We start from the raw sequence: 23,467 nt of genomic DNA on the forward strand, positions 1-23,467 counted from the left end.
TTCATATTATGTTCCATCGAGCTCGAGAAAGGAAAATTTTGGGGAATCCAATAATAAAATCCGTTCAACCAAATCAACCATAAAAATTTATGGCTACACTAATCCACGGCAAGAAAAAATTTGCTATGAATAATGATTAAATAACTACAAAATCTCACGCTACTTTTTCTCTTTTAAATAGCTCAAAATCTATGTATAAATGAACCGAGACAATGTGGAGACGTCGTCTATGTAACAAGTCGTTAGGGTTAAGTACACTCGTAGCATTTTTTTTTTTTTTTTTTTTTTGTTTGGGTAGAACTTGGGTAAATTTTGGTAGTGAGGTGTAACAACCCAAGTCCACCACTAGCAGATATTGTCAGCTTTGACACGTTATGTATCGTTGTCAACCTCACAATTTTTAAAACGAGTCTATTAGGGAGAAGTTTTCACACAGTTATAAGAAATGTTTCACTCCCCTTTACAACCGATGTGAAATCTCATAGAAGGGGACAAGGAAAAATTTCTCTGTCTCAGCTTAACTTATTGATATCTCTAGTAAAATTATAGGATAAAATTAGCTGTCCTAAGAATCGGTATCAACTTTTATGTCTCGAATTTAAATACAGGGAAGAAATAGAATAGACCACCTACTCTAAGCTCGACAGAGAAATGGGCCAATGACCAACTTATTCACGAGCTAAGTTATCAATTTATGTTTAGCTAATTCACTCGAGTGAAAATAAACTAGGAAACACTAATTAAGAACTTCCCGTAAACATAAAGAATTAATCAGTTTAATGACAAAATTTATAAAATTTTACTTCTCTAACATAGAATTAAGTATCAGAAAGTGTTCGATAAGTATCACACTGGTATTGAACTCTTAATCTTCGTTGAGATCGTGCCCATCGATAAATCAACAACTTTCATATCTTCATCATATCCTTTATTTCCATTTTCTCTTTTTTTTTTTTTTTTTACTCAAATAACTTCATTTTTAAAAATACTTAATAAACAATAATAATAATAATAATAATATATATATATATATATATATACACTAATTTAATGTGTTTCTTCATGTCCCACCTTTGACTCCTAGATTTAATCACATATATTATCAAGAAGAAAAAAAAGTCAACATTGAGCTAAGCATATTATATGAATTGAAATGCAATAATGTCAAATTTTTAGAACTTTATTCTTTTGAATATTCTCTTTCTAATTTTCTTACTTGGTTGACTTTTTATTCTTAATTGGTTGACTTTTTATTATATATAAATTTAAACTAAGTTGATATTTGGAAATGTCAAATATTTCATGAATTTTTATATTATTTAAATTTTATGTCAACTCTTTCGTCTTCCAATGAAGATGGATTATTCGAATAAACCCTCTTTTTATTAACATATTTCAAATTAAAACATTTTGACTTTTTTATTTTTCTATTTTTCTGGACTCTTTTTTTATTTTTTTTACTTAAATCATTTTAGATCGTGGCTATTTTTAAAAAAGATAATTATATCTTAAATAAAAAATAGAAGAATCAAACTTATAACTCAAAAAAAAAAAATTATTATTATTATTATTAAAAAAAACACTATTAATATCTAAAACCAACTTAAATGATTTTTTAGGCATCTTGATCGACTAATTGATCTATTAATAATGACCTAACTTACCGTGAATAGTAGGTGTAACAGAGCCCACTGCTTTCCTTAAGGATAATCGAACCTTCTTTCATTATATAGAGGACATCGATAAAATTGGAACGATACAAAGAAGATTAGCATGACTCCTACGCAAGGATGACATGCACAAATCGAGAAATGGTATCAAAGCTAGACACCAGACGGTGTGCCAACGAAGACACTGAACCCTGAAGGAGGGTAGACACTAGGCGGTATGCCAACAAAGACATTTAGCCCCAAAAGGGATGGATACTAGACGGTGTGCCAATAATTACGTTGGACTCCAAAGGGGAGTTGATTGTGAGATCCCATATTGATTGGAGAGGATGAGTGTCAACGAGGATGTTGGGCCCCAAAGAGAAGTGGATTGTGAGATCCCACATTGGACAGAAATGAGAACGAAACATTCTTTATAAGAGTGTAGAAACCTCTTTCCTAGCAAACACGTTTTAAAAACCTTAGAGAGAAGTCCGAAAGAGAAAGCCCAAAAAAGACAATAATTAAGACTCTAAATTTCATTAGTGAATTGATTTAAACACATTTTGAATAATCTCCTTATCCGAACGTAATACTTTGAAAAGGATAAAACATTTGACATTAAAATGCTACAAATAACAGTCTGATAAAGTTACATAACCATATTTAACCTTCCCACCATGCTTAGCTTAGCCCATTCAAAGGCATAAGTCAATCACACGAGTCCTCTGCAACTGCCCAAATAAGAATCTGGAGGACTCCTCAGCATGCTATAGTCTGTCAAATTCAAAACCATTTGACGTTTTAGTGTCATATATTACAAGAATGTAAAGATCTACCCTCAAAAACCCATCACTGCACTGCGAGTTTGTGTTCGACATGACAGACCGCTCCACACTCTGCTGTGTGCAACCGTCGACAGATTCCTACTGTATCGTCTTCCTTCTTACGCACGATTCTCATTGACATGGTTCGGAACTTCGGCTTGGCTGTCGAGAGGCATGTACTGAGCCATAATAGCTCGGATTTCTGAATCCATGTATGACTGCAAAGAAACAGAACATCCCAAGGATTATCAATCCATGTATGACAAGGAAAACAAACGGGAAGACCCGGCAATCCGTGTCTATCAATCATTCGTCAGGAAGCAGTAGAGAAAGAAACGTCTTTTTTAAGCTTACCCTTAATCTGTATTTGTATACTAGGTATGCTCCACCAGCAGCCATAGCCAGGCCTATCAAGATAACCCAAACAGCAGTCCAGGCCGATCGCCCACTCGACGCTTTACCTACAAAATGGAGATGGAACGTTAGTGAAGAACAGCCCCCAAACAGCCATCAACCCCCACCAATCCCTTGATCCAATTTGGTATCTTTTGGGACCTTTAAAGTTCCCTTTCCCAGCAGGAATTATAACTTCATTACACGGATGCGTTTCGGGTGTCTTAGGCTGAAGAACAAGTGGCATGCTCTGTGGCTTAATACAGTGCAAGTTAGTTGTAATAACCCAAGCCCACTGCTAATAGACTTTCCCTTTTGGGGTTCGCCTCGAGGTTTTTAAAACGCGTCTGCTAAGGAGAGATTTCCACACCCTTATAAAGAATGCTTCATTCCCCTCTCCAACCGATGTGGGATCTCACAATCCACCCTCCTTGGGGCCCACTGTCCTCGTTGACACTCGCTCGGTGTCTGGCTCTGATACCATTTGTAATAGTCCAAGCCCACCACTAACAGATATGTCTTCTTTGGGCTTTCCCTTTCAGACTTCCCCTCAAGGTTTCTAAAACATGTTTGCTAGGGAGAGGTTTCCACACCCTTATAATGAATGCTCCGTCCGTTCCCCTCCAACCGAAGTGGGATCTCACACTAGTCTTTTGGGTTTTATCCATCATTACATACATTTAATTTCATCAATAAGATTGTTCTTTAATTATTTTTCTATTGAAAACATAAAAGAAAAACGAAAAATAACAATGCGTGAAGATGTTGTTGCTTACTTATACAAGTATCATGGGATCTCATATACAAAAGATCACCACTGCAGCTGCAGTTGTAGCTGCCCCAGGTATTTTTGCAGCTACATTCAGGGCACTGACAGGCTTTCTTCTCTTTGCATTCGTCGATATCTGCACGTCACAACATCAAGCAAGAACAAATTATAAAAACTACCTTAATGACCAGTACCAGAAGAGTTGTCGTTCGTGTAAATTTGATAATATTTTCATTCGTTAAACTAAAACGAGGTAGAAGCTTCTTGTGGAATGCGTGCTTAGAATGTTATAACAGTGGAAAGAGTGCAAAAAAACATGTCCGGTTTTGGTGTTGGGTTCAATTTAGTTTGTGCTGTGTGTTAAGTATTGTGGAGATAAGCCTTGCTTGTTTTTAAACGAAGAAAAAAAAACACTTTTAGAAGTTTTTCGAATGTGTGGAGGGAGATTTTTGATTTTCCAATATTATAAAATGTCAGAATCGTTAGGGGCTCACGATTGAGCTCCTAACGATTCCGACATTTTCCTGCATTCCATGCGACCTAGCCTAGCCACCTATCTATCTTGAGTTGCTTGTGAGGGTGAAGATTATCTCGGTATACTAATATGGGTCCTTTCAGTCCGATTTGTCCTCGCTCACACACTTCCTAAAAAAGTTCCTAAGAAGTCACTCAACACAGAATTGTTCTAGGTCAAACACGCTTAATTTTGGTGATCCTATAATTGATCAATCAAAAAGAAAAGTGCACATTGTTAATATAGGTAGTAACTATATATTCTTTTAAACATCACATTCAGATGTTGTGTCGATTCATTCATGTATCTTTCCTCCACTTGGGCATAGGATGCCCACCAACTTCTACCTTGGTTTGTCCCAAAACCATGTCGTAATAGGAGAGATTCAATTCAAATACTTTTAGTAATTCCCCAACCCAAGAGCAGTTCTGGCTTTCCCCCTACATCTCTTGCGGCCTAGTCATGTCACTTACTTATCTTGACATGCTTGCAAGAATGAAACTATCTCTACACCGGTCTAATTTTCCTTGATAATGAAGTTTTTCAAAGAAAAAGCTTCATTCAAAACCCAAAGGAAGGGGAGGGAAGATGTCCACCTCTTCCCAACCCAACAAAAATTTGTATGTTCTGTGTGTCGTCCGAGTAGGGGAGGGGTACAAGAATGAACTCACGTCACATTTGAATGAGATGAGATACTAACTTATATTTTGCAAATTTTCAGGGTTATATTACGGTTTGGATATTTCTTTTGATGATTGATTTATGAATAGAAAACTTCTCTCATATAATTCAATGAACATTATAAAACTCCACAAAAACTCTAGTTTTCATAAAACATGCATTCATAGGGGTTCTTGATTCAGAATAGCAAACACTTGAGCTCTTGTATATATTTCATTTCCCCATAATTTTAAAACTAAACGTGTATAAAACCAAATAGCGCGTAGAATTTCAGTGTTCATACCTTCACAGCTTTTGACACCATCGCCTTTAAACCCTGGAGGACACGAGCATTTCACATTGCCATCATCCTGCATAAAAATGGTAAGTGTTATAATCTAAAACCCCGAATCGACTATTAAAGGAAAAGGCTGAGGCAGTTTAGAGAGAAATGTGAAGATGACTAACCGAACAAGCAGAGAATGTATGTCCATCCCGGGTCTCGTGCCAACATCCTCCATTATTAATTTTGCACCTTGCAGGCCCACTCGCTGAAAGCAAAAATTATTAATATTTTTATTTCGTACAGCTGCAAAATAGCTCTAACTGAAACAGAACTTTTCAAGGTGCCTTCTCAAATGAAAATGAAATTCTTGGGCTTGATGTTGTTAGGATTGTTGCTTGGAGTCATTGTTTTGAGAGGAAACGTACGGTCTTCACGAGTGGTTTGAGTCATCAGAATCACATTTACAAATGAAACACCAAATGGGGCCAAGGATAAAAGTAGATACTCTCTTTATAAAGTGTAAGGTGTTAATCTTCCAAAAGCAACCAGCCAGAAAAAATATTGAATTGCTTGTGGCTTCGATCTTTGTGACATCCCAATTCGGTTGGAGAGGGGAACAAAGCATAGGGTGTGGAAACCTCTCCCTAGTAGACGCGTTTTAAAAACCTTAGGGAAGCCTGAAAGGAAAAGCACAAAGAGAACAATATCTACTAGCAGCGAGTTTGGGTTGTTATAAATGGTATTAGACCCAGACACTAGGTGGTGTGCTAACAAGAACGTTGAGCCCTGAAGGGGGTGGACACCGAGTAGTGTGTCAGCGAGGACGCTAGGCTTCAAAAGGGGTGGATTGAGAGATCTCACATCGATTGGAGAGAGGAACGAGTGCCAGCATCCTCGTTGGGCCCCGAAGGGGGGTGGATGGTGAGATCTCACATCAATTGGAGAGGAGAATGAGCGCTAGCGAGGACGTTGGGCCCCAAAGGGGGGGTGAATTGTGAGATCCCACATCAAATAAAGAGGAGAACGAAGCATTCTTTATAAGGGCGTAGAACCTCTCTCTAGCAGACACGTTCTAAAAACCTGGAGGAGAAACCTGAAAGAGAAAGTCCAAATAGGAGAATATCTGCTAGTAGTGGGTTTGGGTTGTTACAATTTTCAACTTCCAAAATGTATAGAAGAAAGGAGAAAATGAGGATGGACAAGAAACCAGATGACCATACAGCAATTTACAAGTGAAAACACCACATAGATCAATAGACCAAACACAACAATCTCTAAGAAGCTAGTTTCTTTAAGGCTTGTTTTGATACTTTTAAACTGGTTGAATTTCAAAGTGTTCAATGATACTCGTGAAGATGCAAGTGGCTAGCAATCAGATACAGGCTTTATATGGGCGGGAAGGTATGAGTTCAATGAAGAGAGGGTGACGCCTAAAAGGAAATTTGAGATAACAAAAAAGAGAGCTTCTAAAAATAATTATCCAAACATGTTTATAGGATTCTTTGTTCCAAATAATGGAAAACCCTTTTGAGACCGTTTCAAATAACCACGAAATATTCTCCAGGCTCATATTACAATAATTCAATGACCTTCCTGATGCCAAATGCTACTAAAAGATGCAGTTGTTCTATGGGTTTAGCAGAGGGATATAAGAGCTAATCGTTGCTACTAAAAGATGCAGTTGTTCTATGGGTTTAGCAGAGGGATATAAGAGCTAATCGTTGAACACTCTGGTTAGCAGGCTCTTATGTAGTTCTTTGAGGGAATGGTTTCTCAACCTCTGGCTCTTAGGAAGCTTTCAAAATTTTACGGTAAATATTTGTAATAGCTCAAGCCTACCACTAGCAAATATTATCCGCTTTGGCCCTTACATATCGCCGTCAGCCTCACGGTTTTAAAGCACGTCTACTAGGGAGAGGTTTCCACACCCTTATGAGGAATGATTCGTTCCCCTCTTCAACCAATGTGGGATCTCACACTATTATTGATATTTGATAACAATTTTGTCGGCATCTATAATCTATTAATGCATCTCCATAGACAAGAAAATGCATAACTAATACCTGCACAAGTGGTGTAACCATCTCCTTTGAACTGCACACCATCAACAAGTGGGCATTCACATACCCTCCCACGAAAAGTATCCTATGTAAATCAAAACTTGTCAATAAAAAATAACACAGTAATAGTCTTCTGATGTAATCTACCCTTGGTTTAATTTACTAAAATTCGACACCTAGTTTGCCATATAATCTTGATTCTTACCCTGCAGGCTGTTAGTTTGGCTGCTTTATCCTGCCAGCAACCACCATTGTTATCTAAGCATTCATTGGTCTCTACATCTATCATGATCAGTCACCAAAATCAAATAAAGTTAAATCAATCAAGGGAAAGTAAATGAGCAAATAACAATCAAAGTGAGAATGAATAAACAGTTGAGAAACCATAACGACATACCACTACTCAAACAAATGGCAGGTTCAGTTGTTTCCTCGAATCCTGAACATATGGCCTTCAGAACTGCACCTTTCTCCAATTTGCCTGCAAGCACTTGGGTCAAAAAAGGAAATGTCCAGAACAACAGACACATATAATGTAACATCCCAAACCCACAACTAACAGATATTGTCCTTTTTGTGCTTTCCCTTTCGGGCATCCCCTCAAGGTTTTTAAAACGCGTCTTCTAGGGAGAGGTTTCCACACCCTTATAAAGAATGTTTTGTTCCCTTCACCAACCGATGTGGGATCTCACAATCCACCCCCCCGAGAGCCCAACGTCCTCGCTGGCACACCGCTCGGTGTCTGGCTCTGATATCATTTGTAACCAAACCCTAAATTAACCCAAGGAGGACAATACTTACTAGTGATAGGTTTGGGATGTTACAAATGGTATCAGAGCAAGACACCATGCAATGTGCCAGCGAGGACGTTGGGTCTCCAAGGAGGGTGAATTGTGAGATCCCACATTGGTTGGAGAGGGGAACAAATCATTCTTTATAAGGGTGTGGAAATCTCTACCTATCATACGCGTTTTAAAACCTTGAGGGGAAGCCCAGAAAGGAAAGTCGAAAGAGGACAATATCTATTAGCAGTGGGCTTGGGTTGTTACAAAAAATATAAGCAGAACAGACCTCGATATTGTCGATTATTGACAACAAGGGTAGGCAATATGGTAACATCTCCTCTGGTTCCTTTCCCTACCTGCAAACAATATTTGAATCAGGCAAGACTAGATAGTAGTTAATTGAACTTATGTACCTAATGGGAAATAAATATAAGAATCTTCTCGTGTTTTAAATGAAGAATATAATTGATATAATTAAAAATTTATCATATGGAGAGCAGGGGAAGGGATGTCGGTAGGAAACACGGACTTGGGCGTCTTGCTCTTCTTTCAGAACTGGATTTACAACATCAGCATTTGGATCCCCCATGCACGTCTCTATCTTTTTACCATCAAGCTCTACACAAAAGTTGAAACAAATTTAAAAAAACATTACGGTATTGAACGAGTATCCTCGACAATATAATATGCATCAATAACCAGCATACCAAGAGACTTAATAACGCCATCGGCACATTCCTTGTTGTACTTTTTATCCTTCATTGGACATCTAATCTGAAAATCTGTCACATAGTCCCACCAAATCCAAGGCTTTCCAGTCTCGTTCGCCACTTTGAAAACACATAGCTGCCTCAAGTTTTCAATCACCACGTCTTTCCCATCATAGCCAGAACTGAAATCCTGTTCAGGATCAGGAGCACAGTACCTCCCATGATTGATACATTGAGACTTGCACTGCTTGCTTAGAATGAATGCCTGTGGGCAATACCAAGTTATGTAATGTGGTGTGAATTGCGAGTAGCCACCCTTTTCAAGTAACTGAGCTGCACCTTTAAAATCCTTCAAGAATTCCATCAGCATGTCACACTTAACACCACATTCATCGTTACTATTAGTCCATAACTCATATTCCACACGGTCATCTGGGTGCGGTACAGCTTCCCTCCAATCAAGACTCACACTGACCATTTCTCCAGAACTAATCCCTTTTTTCAGTTTTTCACCAAAACTTCTTTCAATCAGTGCAGATGGTATTGTTATGTTTTCGATGTATTTCGCCATTGAACTGTCCTCTTCAGGGGAGTCCATGGTTATTAACCTTTCCTCAATGTTGTCTGCAACAAGAACTGCAGAAGCACCGGCTTTCTGCGCATTCCAGACCTTCAAGGCAAAAAAACAATCTGGAAGCCAACATAAAGAGAAAAAGATCAATACTCCAAACAAAATTGTTCCTCATGAAGGCAAAATACAGAGCAATATAAACCATATGGGAAAGTTTATCAAATTTGACATCAGGGACCAACAATTTCTCTACATGAACGAACAACACTTCTTGATAACTCAAGCAAATGATTTCATTACTGTAACAACTCAATCAGTACATAGATAAACATGCACAACAGTTCTCGATAAAGAGAAAATGATATCTTCAATTAGCTACATGGAAGCAAATTTAGCCTCAAACGAACCAGCCAATGAATTTTCAAGAACAAAGATCATAATTAAGAGCAAAATTTACCTCCCCGATCAACCAAAACGAACGTAGGGAGAGCTCCTGGTTTGGACTGGAATGAAATCCCGGCGTCGCTGAACTCTCTGCAACCCTTTTGATTATCCTTAGGAAACACCACAGTTCCAGACATGCTACCACCATATTGAGGAATCCCGAAATTTCCAATGGCACTATCGTAGGTACCTTTCAAATCCTCAGGCGATGTAACCCTTAAGCTATTCTTTTCAACAACGAATTTGGCCACAGACAGAGACGCCAAAGACGGCACAAGAAGAAACCCTATAAACAAACTCAAACCCGATTTACGAATCTCCATTAACGCAATCTCAGATGATTGATAAAATAAACCGAAGTTCCAATTCGCAAGTGGTTCTTCCACTTCTAAGATTCAATCAAATCAAAACGAAGCTAAAAATTCTTCAAACGGATCGATCAAATTGCTATAAACAGAAATCCGCCGCCGCCGTTGCCATAAAGAAGGGCGCGCGTTTCAGTCTTCGCAACTGGATGAGCGAAGAGAAAAACGAGACATGATCTGTGTGAAATCTTTGAAGAAGAGGATTTAATAACGCGACATCATCCCCCACTTGCTTTAAATATCGATTTTAACAGAGATTTTCAAGTCTCAGTGCCGGAATTGGAAAATCAAGGGAAGAAACCCCTGGAATGGAACATCTTTCAAGAATCGAGAATTTGTAATGTGTTTTTTCCCCCAAAAGAACAGTATTTTCAAGATCTGTCATTTGTCGAGGAAACTGACTAGATGTGTTCTTCTTCTTCTTTTTTTCTTTTTCTTTTTTAACCAAATTGAGTTAAATTTTTTTAAGATTCATTTTCAAAAATACTATTAGCTATGAAAAAAAAAAAAATGGTTTCAATAAACGACGCTAGAAGGAGGGCTTGAACCTCCGACCTTGTGGTTAACAGCCACACGCTCTAACCAACTGAGCTATTCCAGCTACTTGTTTTAATAATATTTAGTTTTTATTTTTTATTTCTTTTTAGATACATATTTAGCATCATTTTAAACATACACTAACAATAAACAAAATAAATTAAATTTTCATTAAATATAATAATAAGTGGACTAGGTATGACAATATCAAAATATATTTAATTAAAGAAGTCCTCGTAATTTATAAATATTTATTTTGGATCTTATAATTTGAAAATATTCATTTGGGTTTTCATATTTTTTTAAAAAATGATCATTTTGGTTTTTTTTTTTTTAATCAAAATTTAAATTTACAAACTTAGCCATAAATTAATGTCAAATGTGTAACGATATGAATCATAATATTAAAAGTACAGGAACCAAAATGAATAAAAGACGGTAACTAAAGTAAAACTTTTGAAAATATTGTTACTGTTTTATTCGGTTTATTTATAATTAATTATAAATAAAAATAAAAATAAAAATGTAAAGTCCTCACATGACCAAAGCTTCAAATTTTAGATGGGGCTTTTTGGAGGGATGACGTCACTTTCTATTTTGACCTATATATGTGGGAGGTGTGGAAGGGCACACCTTGAACCTTTCAATACCCTAAAGTTTCACAACTGCCCTTCACATTAAGACCCTTTCAACCTCATTTCATTTCTTCACCATACAAATTCATATAAACTTGAAACAAAATGTTTGGCATTCATCATATATCCTCCAAGCCACGCATGGAGCTAAAGATCAAAACCGCTCTCGCTCTCGTTTTCGCTCTCACATTGCTTGGCTTTTCTTGTCTCGCCCGCTCGGGAACTCTCTCGACTGCTCCATCACCTGCACCTGTAAGTTCTCCCTTCTACACGATTTAGGACGTGCTTGACTTACCTGACTGTGTCGTTTTTTGTAATTTTTGAAAAGGAAGGAGAGGGAAATGGAGGCCGTAAAGGTGTGGTTGGAAGGAAGCATATGAGGAAGGGCTCATTTCCAGGAGACTGTGATTCTAAGTGCAACCAATGCAAGCCGTGCAAGCTTGTTCAAGTATCAGTGAGATCCATGAACTTAGTTGAGAACAATATCGAGTACTATCCTCAAGTATGGAGGTGCATGTGTCATCACAACATATTTTTTCCTTAAATCAAGTTACCAGTCATCAATATCAACACAAAAACATGTCAAAATCTCGATCTAATGAAGATATGAATGGAATGTCGATTCAATCTACGAGAGGCTCTAACGTCTTAACCAGTCGAACGCTACCTGCATTAAGAATATATCTACAATATTAATAAAAACCAATATAATGAAACATAACGATTCTTTTCCCTACATAGACAAAAACTATCATCATTCATTCTCATTTTAACCATTTCAAACCCACTCTCGACAATACGAGAGAAGCTAGAGCTTACCCGAGCGTCGATGCCCATTCCAATTCTATAACATCCTACTCTTCACAATCCTATCAGCTTCAATGGTACTCAAATGTTTCAACCCATTTTCCTTCATCCAAGCCTGCCCTCCCACCAAACTACTTTTAAGTTGTTCTTCCTTCATCTTCAGCAATCTCATGCTCTCACTTAGTTTTGGGAAAAAGCCTTCAGGCCTCAAACACCAAGACCTAAAGATCCCAAACAAAACTTCCATATCATCACCAAATCTCTTCACTCCAACATCATTAAACTGCACATTGCTCATCATTATGCCATTAAAAAGAAACCGATCCACACCAGCAGCCAAGGTTCTCCAGAGAAAAACGAAGTCTATACCATTCAAATTTTCCTCTAAAGTTGACATTTTCCCAGCCAGATAATCCAAAGCCCCAACTAAAAGCCTGGAAACTGTCCAACCATCTTCAGATTTTTCCTTCCATTGTTTTTTGTTTTTTATGTAATCTCGACTTTCAGCGTCAAATCCCCTTAAAATTACTGTCGATATTTTCTCAACCCATTCCTGTCTAAACTCCTCCAAATTTCTAATCTCTTGGTCGATGATACCAGTTGATCGACTTTCTAACAGCCCATCAACATCACCGTCGCCGTCGCCATCCAGTACACCTAGTTGACCATCTGAAACTGATCCCATCTCGAGGAAAAACATGTCTTCACGCCATTCTTTTAAGATAGACTCAAAATATCGTGCCGCATTAATCGAGTTTGCAACTTTAATCAGTGCATCGTCATCTGTCAAGGCTGTTAAACCTTCAGCTTCCTGGCACCTGATTAGTACACACCTCAAAAATTTAGCTATGATAGGAGAACCAGCTAGCTTGAAAAATCTTGACCTCAATGAGATAGTAGGCAGAGATCGACAGCGATAAACCAAAGACGAGAGGTGCTTAATAAAAACGGAGGAAATTGCAGGAGATTTAGAATGCTCAGAGGAAGAAGGTAGAGTTGCAGCTGGAATCTTATCAGACCAGTTCCGTTCGTTATCGACCTCCATTTGCAGCTTGGCCAGTGCATCACTTAGCTCCATTTCTGCCCATAAATCAAGCCAATCAGGTCTATCACAGAAGATAGCTAATGAAGAAATTCTTTGCATGTTCTCATTTTCATCAAAGGAAAGCAAAAGTCCAGACTGCTCAACAAGTGATTTGATTCTTTTATCAAACGATATCATCAGGTCGACTAGATGAAGCCATGCTATTCTAGCCTGTGATTGAATACCAGTGTCAGAATCTTCATCGAGTTGGCTAATATAATTTGGGAATATCTCCTTTGCCAAGTAAGTTGACAAGGAGGATACAATTGATGATATCCATTCTTCTCTGCAACTATACCCCACCAGCCTCGCTTCATCGACAAGAGGTTGCAAAACTTCGTCCATAGAGTCAATATAATCCCTGGTAATCTTATAAGTAAGAACAAAAATAAATTCTGGCTTATCAACCCACTTTGAAAAATGACCTTGAGCTGCTAATGATATAGGATTTACAAGCTCTTCAATTGCCCAAAGGGGTTGTTGCAAAGAAACCTCTCGATTATAACCCTCAAGCTGTCGAGATTTCCTTCGTCTTTGAAGCTCTTGTAGGCTGCATAGGGCAAGAAAATTTTCACAGTATTGCTGTTTGAGCTTTCCTTGCATTGTGAAGAGAGGATTTTGGGATTCAGTCGATTTTGTTGCATCACCTGCAACAGTTACACTGGAGAGAGGGGGGGGCCATCCAAGGGAAGCAAGAAGTGAGCGGTGGTCTGCGATTGCCTGAGGTCTTAAAATAGCTAAAGCCCGATCAACTCTGTGGTCAACTGCTGACACAAGATGTGTCCACTGTGGCCGTGTTTTTGAAACTGATACTAAGATATCTTCAGTAAGTTTAAGGGTTTTTATAGCGAGCAGCCTCGCATCCTACACAAGAATGTCATCAGAAGGTCAGTTTTGAGGATGTTAAGAGTATAAATCCAAGAGGAGAAATGGGAAATCTATGTTTCATTACTTTGATATGAATGCTTTTTATTACTAAATCCAATAATTTTTTAGTTCAACAACATGTGGGGTTGACGGATTCAAATTTCTAACTACTAGATGTTCAGACTGACTATTAGATTCAACATTTTGATACACTAAATTTTTCTTTTTATTTATTGTGAACGAAAAAACCAGTTTCCATTGATATTAACAGAGGTAAAGAGAAGGCCACATGAAAAACAAGCACAATTAACACGAGGAGAACTAAATACAAAACGAGAGAGAATTACTAAGGGGACCCAAGCTACTGGTAAAATAGGCACACTAAAAACAATAGTTTTGAAGAGAACCTAACCCCTAAACCTCCTCCAATGTACCAAAACCCAAAAAGATTGTCGTTCAATTACGAAATACAACAGAAACACCAGCAGATCAAAGTAAACAACCTATATTCTTTTAAACAAGAAACGAAGCTTTCATTAATCATTAATGATTGCGAAGTTAGAAAGAGTACAAAAGTGCCCAGCCTACAATTTATAGAAAAAGAAAGCACAATAAAAGGGGAAAAAAGTAGAAAAAAAAATCCTACAAAAAGCCATCCAGTTTGAACAAATATCAGAGAATTAATAGCCTTCAAAAACTTGAGATAAAAGAACACCAATGAGATACTAATCTTGATGAGTTTAAAATGAATTTCCTAATCAAGGAGCGATTTTTTGGTTATATAGTTGATAATAGAAGTTTGAGATCAAACTATAACTTACTCATTGGAAAAAAAGAAAATTAAAAGAAGAAAATTAATGTGGTGCAAGGGCGTTGAGAAAGCAGCCAACAGCAGGGTTTCCTTCCCTTTTTGCATTCTATTTTACCCTCACATTATAAAGAAACCACCTTTACACAAAGAGTTAGAAAATCCTCACCTCTGAACTCTGAGCTGGGGAATACTTCCTCAAGTTTTTGTTTATTGCAGAAGATACAGCATCTTCAATATCTCCTATCATGCTATCAAGCTTCATTGTTGTTTCTGAAAGATTTGAAAGATAAACAAATTTTGAACTATGTAGATGAAAGTGAGATAGATAAATTAGAGATGTACTTTGACGGTTCAGGAATATACAAATAAATCTGTTACTGTTAGAGTTCTACCATTGATGATGTCTGGGACAAGGAAAACAACTCTTAGAGTTCCAAATTTACAGAGAAACCTCAAACAAGATGAAAGTTCAAAATAGGCATCCCTTACTGAGCTTATTCCTTCACAATGGGTTTGGTGACACAGCAGGGGCACTCTTTCTATAAAATCATCAGTCTACAACCTTACTGACGGAAATCATGCTCTCTCCATCGAGCAGCATAAGAACATTTGGACGGAACCTTATCCTAAGAAGAACAAATTCTTTTTGTTGGATTTCGACCATTCTTTCCTCAAAACTTAAAATCAGTTGCAAAGAAGATGCCCTTGGGCTGTGATCTCCCCAAATTGGTGCTGTCTTTGTAAGGAAGCTGGAAAGTTGCAAAGACACATCTTCATTCGCTGCCCCTACACAACAAATATCTGGATTTGGATGGCTTGTCTCCCCTTTGGAGATTATAGATTGGCTTAATTTGGTGTTAACAGATCACTCATTCAATCAACAAATAGTACTCTTTGGCATCAAATCATCCAGGCGGTTTTATGAAAAATATCGAATGAAAGGAACTTCACGATTTTTCAAGACAAGGAAAGCTCTCCACAAGAAACCCTTGATGCAGCTCTATTCATGGCTCTTTTCTGGTGTATAAATTTAGTCTCTTTCGACAATTACAGCTTAAATATTCTCCTATCAAATTGTTTCCTATCCAAATATATATATATATATATGCAAATCTTTATTCTTTCGTGTCTTGTTGTCTTTGAAACTATTTTCAGTGAGAATCATTTGCATTATAGTTAGTTTAGTCAAAAGTTTTTTCCTTCTAGCCAAAAAAAGAAAAAGAAAAAAAAGAAAAGTGTATAAACTAACTAGAAAACGAAGGAGATTTTTTTTCCCTTGGCAAAATTTCAAGGATGGTATTTCCAGAGAACAAATGTACACCAACAACCACAGCATATCCATGAATCAAAGATATAATAGAAAAACAATGAGTCGTGGAAAAGGATAAATTTCTTCTGCAGATATACGTAGTTTATCATAGACGTTTAAGACCAAACTCACCAAATTGTACAAATAAGGACGTGGTTAGAAATAAGGTAAACTATGATTTTAGTTCTTGTATTCTTGAAGAAAAGGGCTTCACAAGAATATACACCAACCAAGAAGTTTAAAAAAGGCTCTACAATTGGCTAACAAAACAGAAGAGGGATTACAATAAAAGACAACTTGACTTCAAAGATCAAAGAATCATAAGATAAATAGCATCCTTCCAAAGCTAATTGCAAGAGCAAGACCTCTCTTCACAAAAATTTCTACCACTTTACTCCAACCAAATGACCCCTAAGAGCATCTTCCAACATTGATCAAAAGGTTTTCTACTGAAGATTAAATGCAGGTCCAAAATGAATTCAAAGGTCATCAACTTGGCCAAAGAATGTAGAACCCTAGCCACATCAAAAACCCTCATAAACTTAGCCAACAAATTGAGCACCATGAGACTAGAACAGAAAAGATGGTCGCTGTTCTCCCACAATCTTTTAGCGAGGACGCACAGAAAGAAGCACTAGGAATGAGCCTTTGTTTTTTCATAATAAGGCCATATAATGCAAGAAGCATCGAAAAAACTCACTTTTCTTAAACACCTTCTGCTTTGTGCTTCCAAAAGACTATAAAAATGCCTAGGGAGCAAGCAAAACAGAGCAATGTCCAAGCTATTAGTCTTGTTACCATTAACAGACTCTACTAAGTTGAATTAATTAACTGGAAATCTTTCTTGAATCATTTTAACTCTTTCCTAACCATTTCAACATTGTCCCTCCAACATCACAAGCAAAATGGTGTTTGATGCTTGAATCTTTCTGGATTCGTCATACACAGATTGTCGAGATAATAGCTATGTTTCTATTCTTATTACTTGGAAATCTAATCTTTAGATGGAGATTCTTGCAGAAAAAATGGTCATTTCATGATCGATATCAAATCATATTCCCAGCCCAACATTTCAACGCACTTCCCCCGACCACATTTATTATAGTCTGGGAAGAAAACAAGGAAGAATTCCTGCAGTAACTCACCGGCGTACATTCGCACCGTCTCCATTCTCGCCACTTCTTTTGCCAGCGACGATAGCTCCTTCCCCAGCACCCCATCAGCTATTCCCACTCCTGTAACAGATCAACGAGCAGAGATCTCAATCTCAATAACGAAAAATTACATACAGTAACATGCAGCTAACCATAATTCCGTGTATAAATCTACGAGCAAGCAAGCTGCACAAACCTTGTGTGGAACTCAGAGCGCGAGTAAGCGATTCAAGACCGACCAATTTTCCATTAACATCTCCAAGGAGGCCATGAAGACTATCGGAAAACGAAGAGTGGGAAAGAAGAGTCTGTCCGAGGCTCCGATTGAGATCAAGTAGAGACAGATTCAATTCGTGGCACTGATTTTGAAGATCGGTGACAAGGGCCGGAGCTTGCGCTAGGGTTTCGTTGTTGTATAGCTGACGATCGAGGAATGAGAGGACTGAGGGCGAAAGCTCTGAAGGAGCAGGAAGAGCTTTGAGCTCGCCCATGATTGATGCCAATGGAGTGAGAATTGTGAGAGCCAAATCACGACGAACGAAACTGGATTCAAGATTCTCTGATCAAATTTCTTCCAGAAATTGATGATTACAAATTAATGACTTTGGTTTGATTGAGATGATCACATTCTGTAATCCACTTCCCCGACGAACGAAAATCACAGATGCGAGAGAGAGACGAAGAAATTAACAACGGAAGAGAAGGCTATTTTCGTAAATGTTATATCAAAATCGAGCTCCCTTATCAGGTCAAAGAGACGCATAGTATTAGTCTTGTGTATTAACATCAGATGACTCAGTCATGCTTGTTCAGGACATGTTGTCAATAGTTGTATGTTCGTTCCCAACCCCTTCTACATGTTTTCATCTTAGATAGGTCTTTATTATTTCAATCTCGTGCGAGTGTATGACTATTCACCAAAATTATGTCTACAGTCCACAAGGCTAAAATGCCCCAAAATGTACTATAAGAGATGCGACTAGTTGTCAATTTTTCATGCTCGAGTTATATGATATTTAAGCTGAAGAGTCATATAACTACTTTCAAACTTTCTTTCAACCTCTCTTCGTTCATGTTTTCTAAGACATTTCTCGCAAATGTGATTTGAGGTCCGAGCAAACGCTAACGTTGTCTTTGATGTTCGAATTTCTTACAGTTGACTTGTTCACTAGGTTAGAAGTGCACAATCGTTATCCCATTGTCCCCTAACTCGCTGTAAAGATAAATTGAAGAATTTTAAAATTAATTAATATATTATATTTGAATTGAAAAAAATTGTAAAAATACAACATTAAATTTATAATTTAAATAATTGAGAAATGAAATAACATAAAAATTGATTTAATTTAAATATATGTAATTAAGACATTTTCATAGGCCGAGGAGGAAAAAACTGTCCCGTATCAACTACTGCGCACACCGAACCAGAAGCGAGCGGCGGAGCGATGGCGGCGTTTCGGTCTGCATTCGATGCCGGAGAGATGAGAACCGAGTTCGAGAAGGCCGGCATCAAATCGACCTTCATCCCCTTCATTTGGAAGCAGTTGCTTCATGATTCAAACAACCTATTGAACCAAAATATGGCATCCGAATTCCAATGGGAGAAAGCCGTGCCTTCGCTGCCATCGGCGACTTACTCCTTGCTCCGGTCAAAGTTTAAGCCTCTTACTTCCACCGTCAATACCGTCGTCGATTCCTCCGATCAGACCACCACCAAGCTCCTTATCAAGCTTCAGGTGCCCTCCTCTTCCTTCCGCCTCTCCCTTTTTCTTTTGGGAAAAGTTTGATGTTCACCCTAAATTTATCAGAATGAATCAATTTTTAACGTCAATTTCATCAATTAAAATACTGAACATAAATAAATTTTGTGATAATACAAACCTATGCAGATTTTTCAAATTGTGTTTGTGTTTTTAATTAGTTGGGTCTAAGCACTTTATCGCTAAGAAGAGCGTTTCCTATCTGCTTGATTGTGTGGAAATCCAAGTATTTTCCTGATATAATTTGAACTTAACTCGTTTTTTTTTTTTTTTTTTTTTTTTTTTTTTTTTTTTTTTTTTTTTTTTTTTTTTTTTTTTTTGTTTGTTTGGTTAGATGAATTGTGTTTACTTTTTTGGTAGGTTCGTTAGCAATTTTCAAAGTTCTATTAGATGAAACGGAAAGCTTTTAAAATCGACTCACCCACTTATGACTTGAGTTTATGGATAAATTTGAACTTTTCTTTTTTACTCTCATCCATCTGTTAAAGGTTTGGCGATTTAGACCATTTAATAATATCATAGTTCAAATCAAGTAGTGAGTTTCTGTTGATTTCTGCAGTACTCTTCCGGTTATAATCATTCTTTCAAATATCTTCGATGTTGTTAATCCTACCCCATGCCTTTATGCCTAGATCTTAGTTTTTTCCCCTCATGTTGCTAGAGTGGGGCTTTTGTGGAGGCTGTCATCATGAGGTATGATTCTCGGCTGGGAAAATATGGCGACAAACCTCGTCCAGGTGGTCTGCGGTCTACTCTCTGTATCTCTTCGCAGGTTTTAATTTCTTCATCAGCATTGTCAGCATTCTCTGATTTTGTTTGTTTTTTTTTCTGATATTTCATCATAAGTTTCTCATTATATGTCTGTTCTCAGGTTGGCTGCAAAATGGGCTGCAGATTCTGTGCAACCGGAACAATGGGATACAAAAGCAATCTGACTTCAGGGGAGATAGTAGAGCAGTTGGTCCATGCCTCCCGTTTGTTCCAAATACGCAATGTTGTTTTCATGGTGATTCTTCCACCCTCTCATTTGTCTGACTTATTGTAGCAAAAAAGTTTCCACTTAGAGGTAGACCCTTTGGAGACATCCTTATGCATCCTTAGGGCGTATGCATCCTTAGAGCGTTATGTCCATATCATTCTTCGCCTACACTTGAACATTCTTTGCTGTTCAAAACTTATTGACTTTGGATATGGCCTTAACATACCACCCTTTCAAGAGTGCAAAAGCCTTACTATGAAAAAACTTCATCATGACTTTCTTTTGGAATCTATGGAAAGAAAGAAATGAGAGAATATTTGTAAAAAAGACACAGAACTACCCAAAACTTTTCAACAATATTGTTTACCAAGCTATATCTTGGTGTAAACTGTCTAATATTTTTACTTCCTATAGTTATACTTCCCTCCTTGTAAATTGGGAAGGTCTTTTATAAACACTATAGATAACACATCCCTTTTGTAAATTTCAATCATCAATTAAATTGTCTCGACTGTGAGGTTAATTTTGAAAATTGAATAATTTTCCAGAGAATTACGGTATTGTGGACAGATGTAGTGATTAATGACAAAGTGTGCATGACAGGAACCAGACTACTGTTGGCTTATTTCGAGCATTCAACTTCACAAGCCCCTTCTCTTTATTTTCTTAGCAGATTGTGGCCCCATGTCTGTTTAATTGTCCTCTGTTTCCTTGTTAGCAAGAAGTTGCCTGCCTCGTGCTTTCCTATCATTTCATACCTTTTTTTTCTCTTAGAATATACTTTTTCATGTTGATTTTATTATTTTGTGACAGGGAATGGGAGAACCATTGAATAACTATTCTGCTTTAGTGGAAGCTGTCCGTGTCATGATCGGCTCCCCATTCTTATTATCACCCAAGAGAATTACTATCTCAACTGTATGTACTCTGATCTTCCTGTTTTCTATTTCTATGGTCCTTTATCTAATTTTGTACGAATTTATAAGGTTCCACCGTTTCCCGATAGTTCTCATCTTAGTGCTGGATTTATTTGTTGATTTTCTTTCTTTCAAGACACATTGAATTTACCTGTAGAATATTGAAAATGAGACTGGGAAGCTACATCTTCCCATCATTGAAGTGGTATATGAGGATAGGAAGCCATTCAATTTCCAATAATGATAACAATTATAGAAAAATCAAAGTATGCATGGTTCCGTTATCGTAGAGTGATTAAGTTGTTCATGTCTCCTGGCTTTGTCCTTACTTGGGGTTCAGGCTCATGTATCTCCACAGGCCTTGTCAGAGGACCCAAAGTTTCGATAATTTTTTTTTTTTATGAGGCATAAAAACTACATTGGGGATGAAAATATGGTCGATCCTTTCCTTCTCTTTTTCATGAGGTATCGGGCTCACATCTCTAAGGATTGAATACAAATTGAGATATTTGGAGGTATTCACTTGTTAGCAGTTTCCTTACAAAAAAAAAAAAAAAACTGAGGTCATGCACTCATATAGTGCAATTCCTGCGCGAATGTGTAGAACTACTGAACTACTAAGATCTTCTCCTTCACTCCTCTTGACAACGTCCAAATGTCATTATTTAAACTCAACATACTTTTGGATTATGTGAAAAGATGGATTTATCATTTGTTGTTAAGAAGTTTCAAGGCCGGTGTTCATCAATCGATGAAACCTTTGTTTCTTGTTAAAGAAAAAAAGTTTCAAGGGCAGTGATCTTGTTATCTGAGAATAGTGTTTGTCCTAACGATGAGTCTTTTGTCTGAGATTCTTTATTTTTCTCAAGTCTGATCCTGAATATTTGATTATAAAATAAAGTAATGGGAGTTCAGAAAGTCAGTTTCTATCCTCTTATCCGTTTCCTAAGTCAGTTTCTATCCTCTTATCCGTTTCCTAAGTCAGTTTCTATCCTCTTATCCGTTTCCTCTTCCTTTGAGTTCTGTTAAACTGTTAAAAGAAGGTGAGTAGTCAAAGTTGTATTCTTTTGTATACCTGTAGGTTGGGATTATTCATGCTATAAGCAAACTGCATGGTGATCTACCGGGATTGAACTTGGCCGTTTCCTTGCACGCACCTGCGCAAGATATTCGTTGCCAGATAATGCCTGCAGCTCGGGCTTTTCCTTTACAAAAACTTATGGATGCTCTCCAAGAATATCAACAAAAGAGGTAAATATGTTGTATTTGCTTCTGCTGAACGTGTCGCGATACTCCAACGCTTCTCCAATTTAAATGTATTTCTATTGTTTCAGTCAGCAAAAGATATTCATTGAGTACATAATGCTTGACGGAGTGAATGATGAAGAGCAACATGCCCACCAACTTGGAAAGTTGTTAGAGACATTTCTAGTGGTAAGCTCTCAATATAGATTATGGTTTTTTTTTTTAAAGACAATTTTATTGATGATTGAAATTTACAAAAGGGATGTATAATTCATGTTGTTTACAAAAGAACTTCCCAATTTGCAATGAGAAGTATAACTATAGGAAATAAAAATATTAGACAGGTTACACCAAGATATAGCTTGGTAAACAACATTGTCGAAAAGTTTTGCATAGGTATGTGTCTTTTCTGCAAACATTCTCTGATTTCTTTCTTTCCACATATTCCAAAATAAACCCTGATGAGGTTTTTCCATAATAGGGCTTTTAAATTCTTGAAAGGGTGGTACGTTAATGTCATATCCAAAAATTCCTTTACCTCCCTAGGAAATGTGAGATGTCATTCGAATATATTAAGAATCGTTGTCTAGAAACTCTGAGCACATATGTGCATTGCATAAACAAGTGACTCTGTGATTCGTTTTCTTTCTTGCAAGTGGCTTTGAGAATCATTGATCATGATTTTTTTTGTGTGTTCGAAAGTTTCTTGGAGACTTCACACGTAATCGCCCCATGAATCTAGTACCTTTGTTTACTTAGCAATTTTGATGTTACTAAATTATACCTTCCTGGAAAAACAGGTTGTGAACTTAATACCATTCAATCCTATTGGTAGTTCAAGCCAATTCAAAACCAGTAGTGATGAGAAAGTTTCAGCATTCCAACAAGTTCTTCGGGGTACGTATAATATACGCACAACCATTCGTAAGCAGATGGGTCAAGATATTAGTGGTGCATGTGGTCAACTGGTGGTCAGCCAGACCAATAGAATCTCCGGTAAACAAACAACTGTTCTACCTGACATTGAAGATCTTCACCTCTGATTTAGACGAGATACCACCAGGTGAGTTGCGCCTCGTGTGCCTATTTTAGACGAGAATGATGATGTAACTCAGGTTGATATTATCTTCAGATGTTTACTAGCTTGTCTTCGGGTACAAATTCTACTGGAATCCATTGTTCTATGCTGCCAACTTTTTATTCTTTTAATTTTTATTTGTTTGCCATAGATCTTAGTATCTTTTTCTGCACTTTCTTCTGTTTCAGCTGTTGATTAAAAGTTGGTGGTTGGTTGGACGAGTCAATCAGCCTCGGGGGGGGGGGGGGGGG

General features: G+C 37.4%; 3 protein-coding genes and 2 non-coding genes across 5 annotated transcripts in view; 2 read left to right on the forward strand and 3 right to left on the reverse strand.

Annotated features, from left to right (window-relative positions):
• Positions 1 to 1,718: 1,718 nt before the first annotated feature.
• LOC111471096 lies at positions 1,719 to 1,826 on the forward strand. Its single transcript, XR_002715159.1, has one exon. It is a non-coding gene; the product is annotated as a U6 spliceosomal RNA (small nuclear RNA).
• A 387-nt stretch (positions 1,827 to 2,213) lies between these two features.
• Positions 2,214 to 10,435, reverse strand: LOC111471085 (vacuolar-sorting receptor 3-like). The gene is made up of 12 exons (XM_023116779.1): positions 9,682 to 10,435; positions 8,651 to 9,343; positions 8,473 to 8,561; positions 8,230 to 8,299; positions 7,556 to 7,639; positions 7,364 to 7,440; positions 7,162 to 7,243; positions 5,281 to 5,363; positions 5,117 to 5,183; positions 3,646 to 3,774; positions 2,831 to 2,937; positions 2,214 to 2,694 (listed from the first exon to the last, which is right to left on the reverse strand). The coding sequence occupies exons 1-12, from the start codon at positions 9,989 to 9,991 to the stop codon at positions 2,596 to 2,598; spliced, it is 1,890 nt and encodes a 629-aa protein (XP_022972547.1). The 5' UTR covers positions 9,992 to 10,435; the 3' UTR covers positions 2,214 to 2,595.
• A 125-nt stretch (positions 10,436 to 10,560) lies between these two features.
• TRNAN-GUU lies at positions 10,561 to 10,634 on the reverse strand. The gene has a single exon. It is a non-coding gene; the product is annotated as a tRNA-Asn (tRNA).
• A 611-nt stretch (positions 10,635 to 11,245) lies between these two features.
• On the reverse strand, positions 11,246 to 17,924 carry LOC111471001 (RINT1-like protein MAG2). The gene is made up of 5 exons (XM_023116675.1): positions 17,434 to 17,924; positions 17,229 to 17,318; positions 14,941 to 15,044; positions 12,025 to 13,960; positions 11,246 to 11,872 (listed from the first exon to the last, which is right to left on the reverse strand). The coding sequence occupies exons 1-4, from the start codon at positions 17,726 to 17,728 to the stop codon at positions 12,050 to 12,052; spliced, it is 2,400 nt and encodes a 799-aa protein (XP_022972443.1). The 5' UTR covers positions 17,729 to 17,924; the 3' UTR covers positions 11,246 to 11,872; positions 12,025 to 12,049.
• Positions 17,925 to 18,615: 691 nt separating this feature from the next.
• Positions 18,616 to 23,467, forward strand: part of LOC111470995 (dual-specificity RNA methyltransferase RlmN) — a 5,085-nt gene continuing 233 nt past the window's right edge. Inside the window, exons 1-8 of the mRNA XM_023116666.1 lie at positions 18,616 to 18,973; positions 19,659 to 19,769; positions 19,869 to 20,003; positions 20,790 to 20,894; positions 21,975 to 22,144; positions 22,228 to 22,327; positions 22,939 to 23,201; positions 23,405 to 23,467. The exon at positions 23,405 to 23,467 is cut by the window's right edge and continues 233 nt beyond it. Coding sequence (XP_022972434.1) covers positions 18,683 to 18,973; positions 19,659 to 19,769; positions 19,869 to 20,003; positions 20,790 to 20,894; positions 21,975 to 22,144; positions 22,228 to 22,327; positions 22,939 to 23,181 — 1,155 coding nt within the window. The 5' untranslated portion in view covers positions 18,616 to 18,682 and the 3' untranslated portion in view covers positions 23,182 to 23,201; positions 23,405 to 23,467. The remainder of the gene's footprint in view (positions 18,974 to 19,658; positions 19,770 to 19,868; positions 20,004 to 20,789; positions 20,895 to 21,974; positions 22,145 to 22,227; positions 22,328 to 22,938; positions 23,202 to 23,404) is intronic.

This window comes from Cucurbita maxima, unplaced genomic scaffold (genome assembly GCF_002738345.1).
Source record: "Cucurbita maxima cultivar Rimu unplaced genomic scaffold, Cmax_1.0 Cma_Scf00048, whole genome shotgun sequence".
NCBI lineage: Eukaryota > Viridiplantae > Streptophyta > Magnoliopsida > Cucurbitales > Cucurbitaceae > Cucurbita > Cucurbita maxima.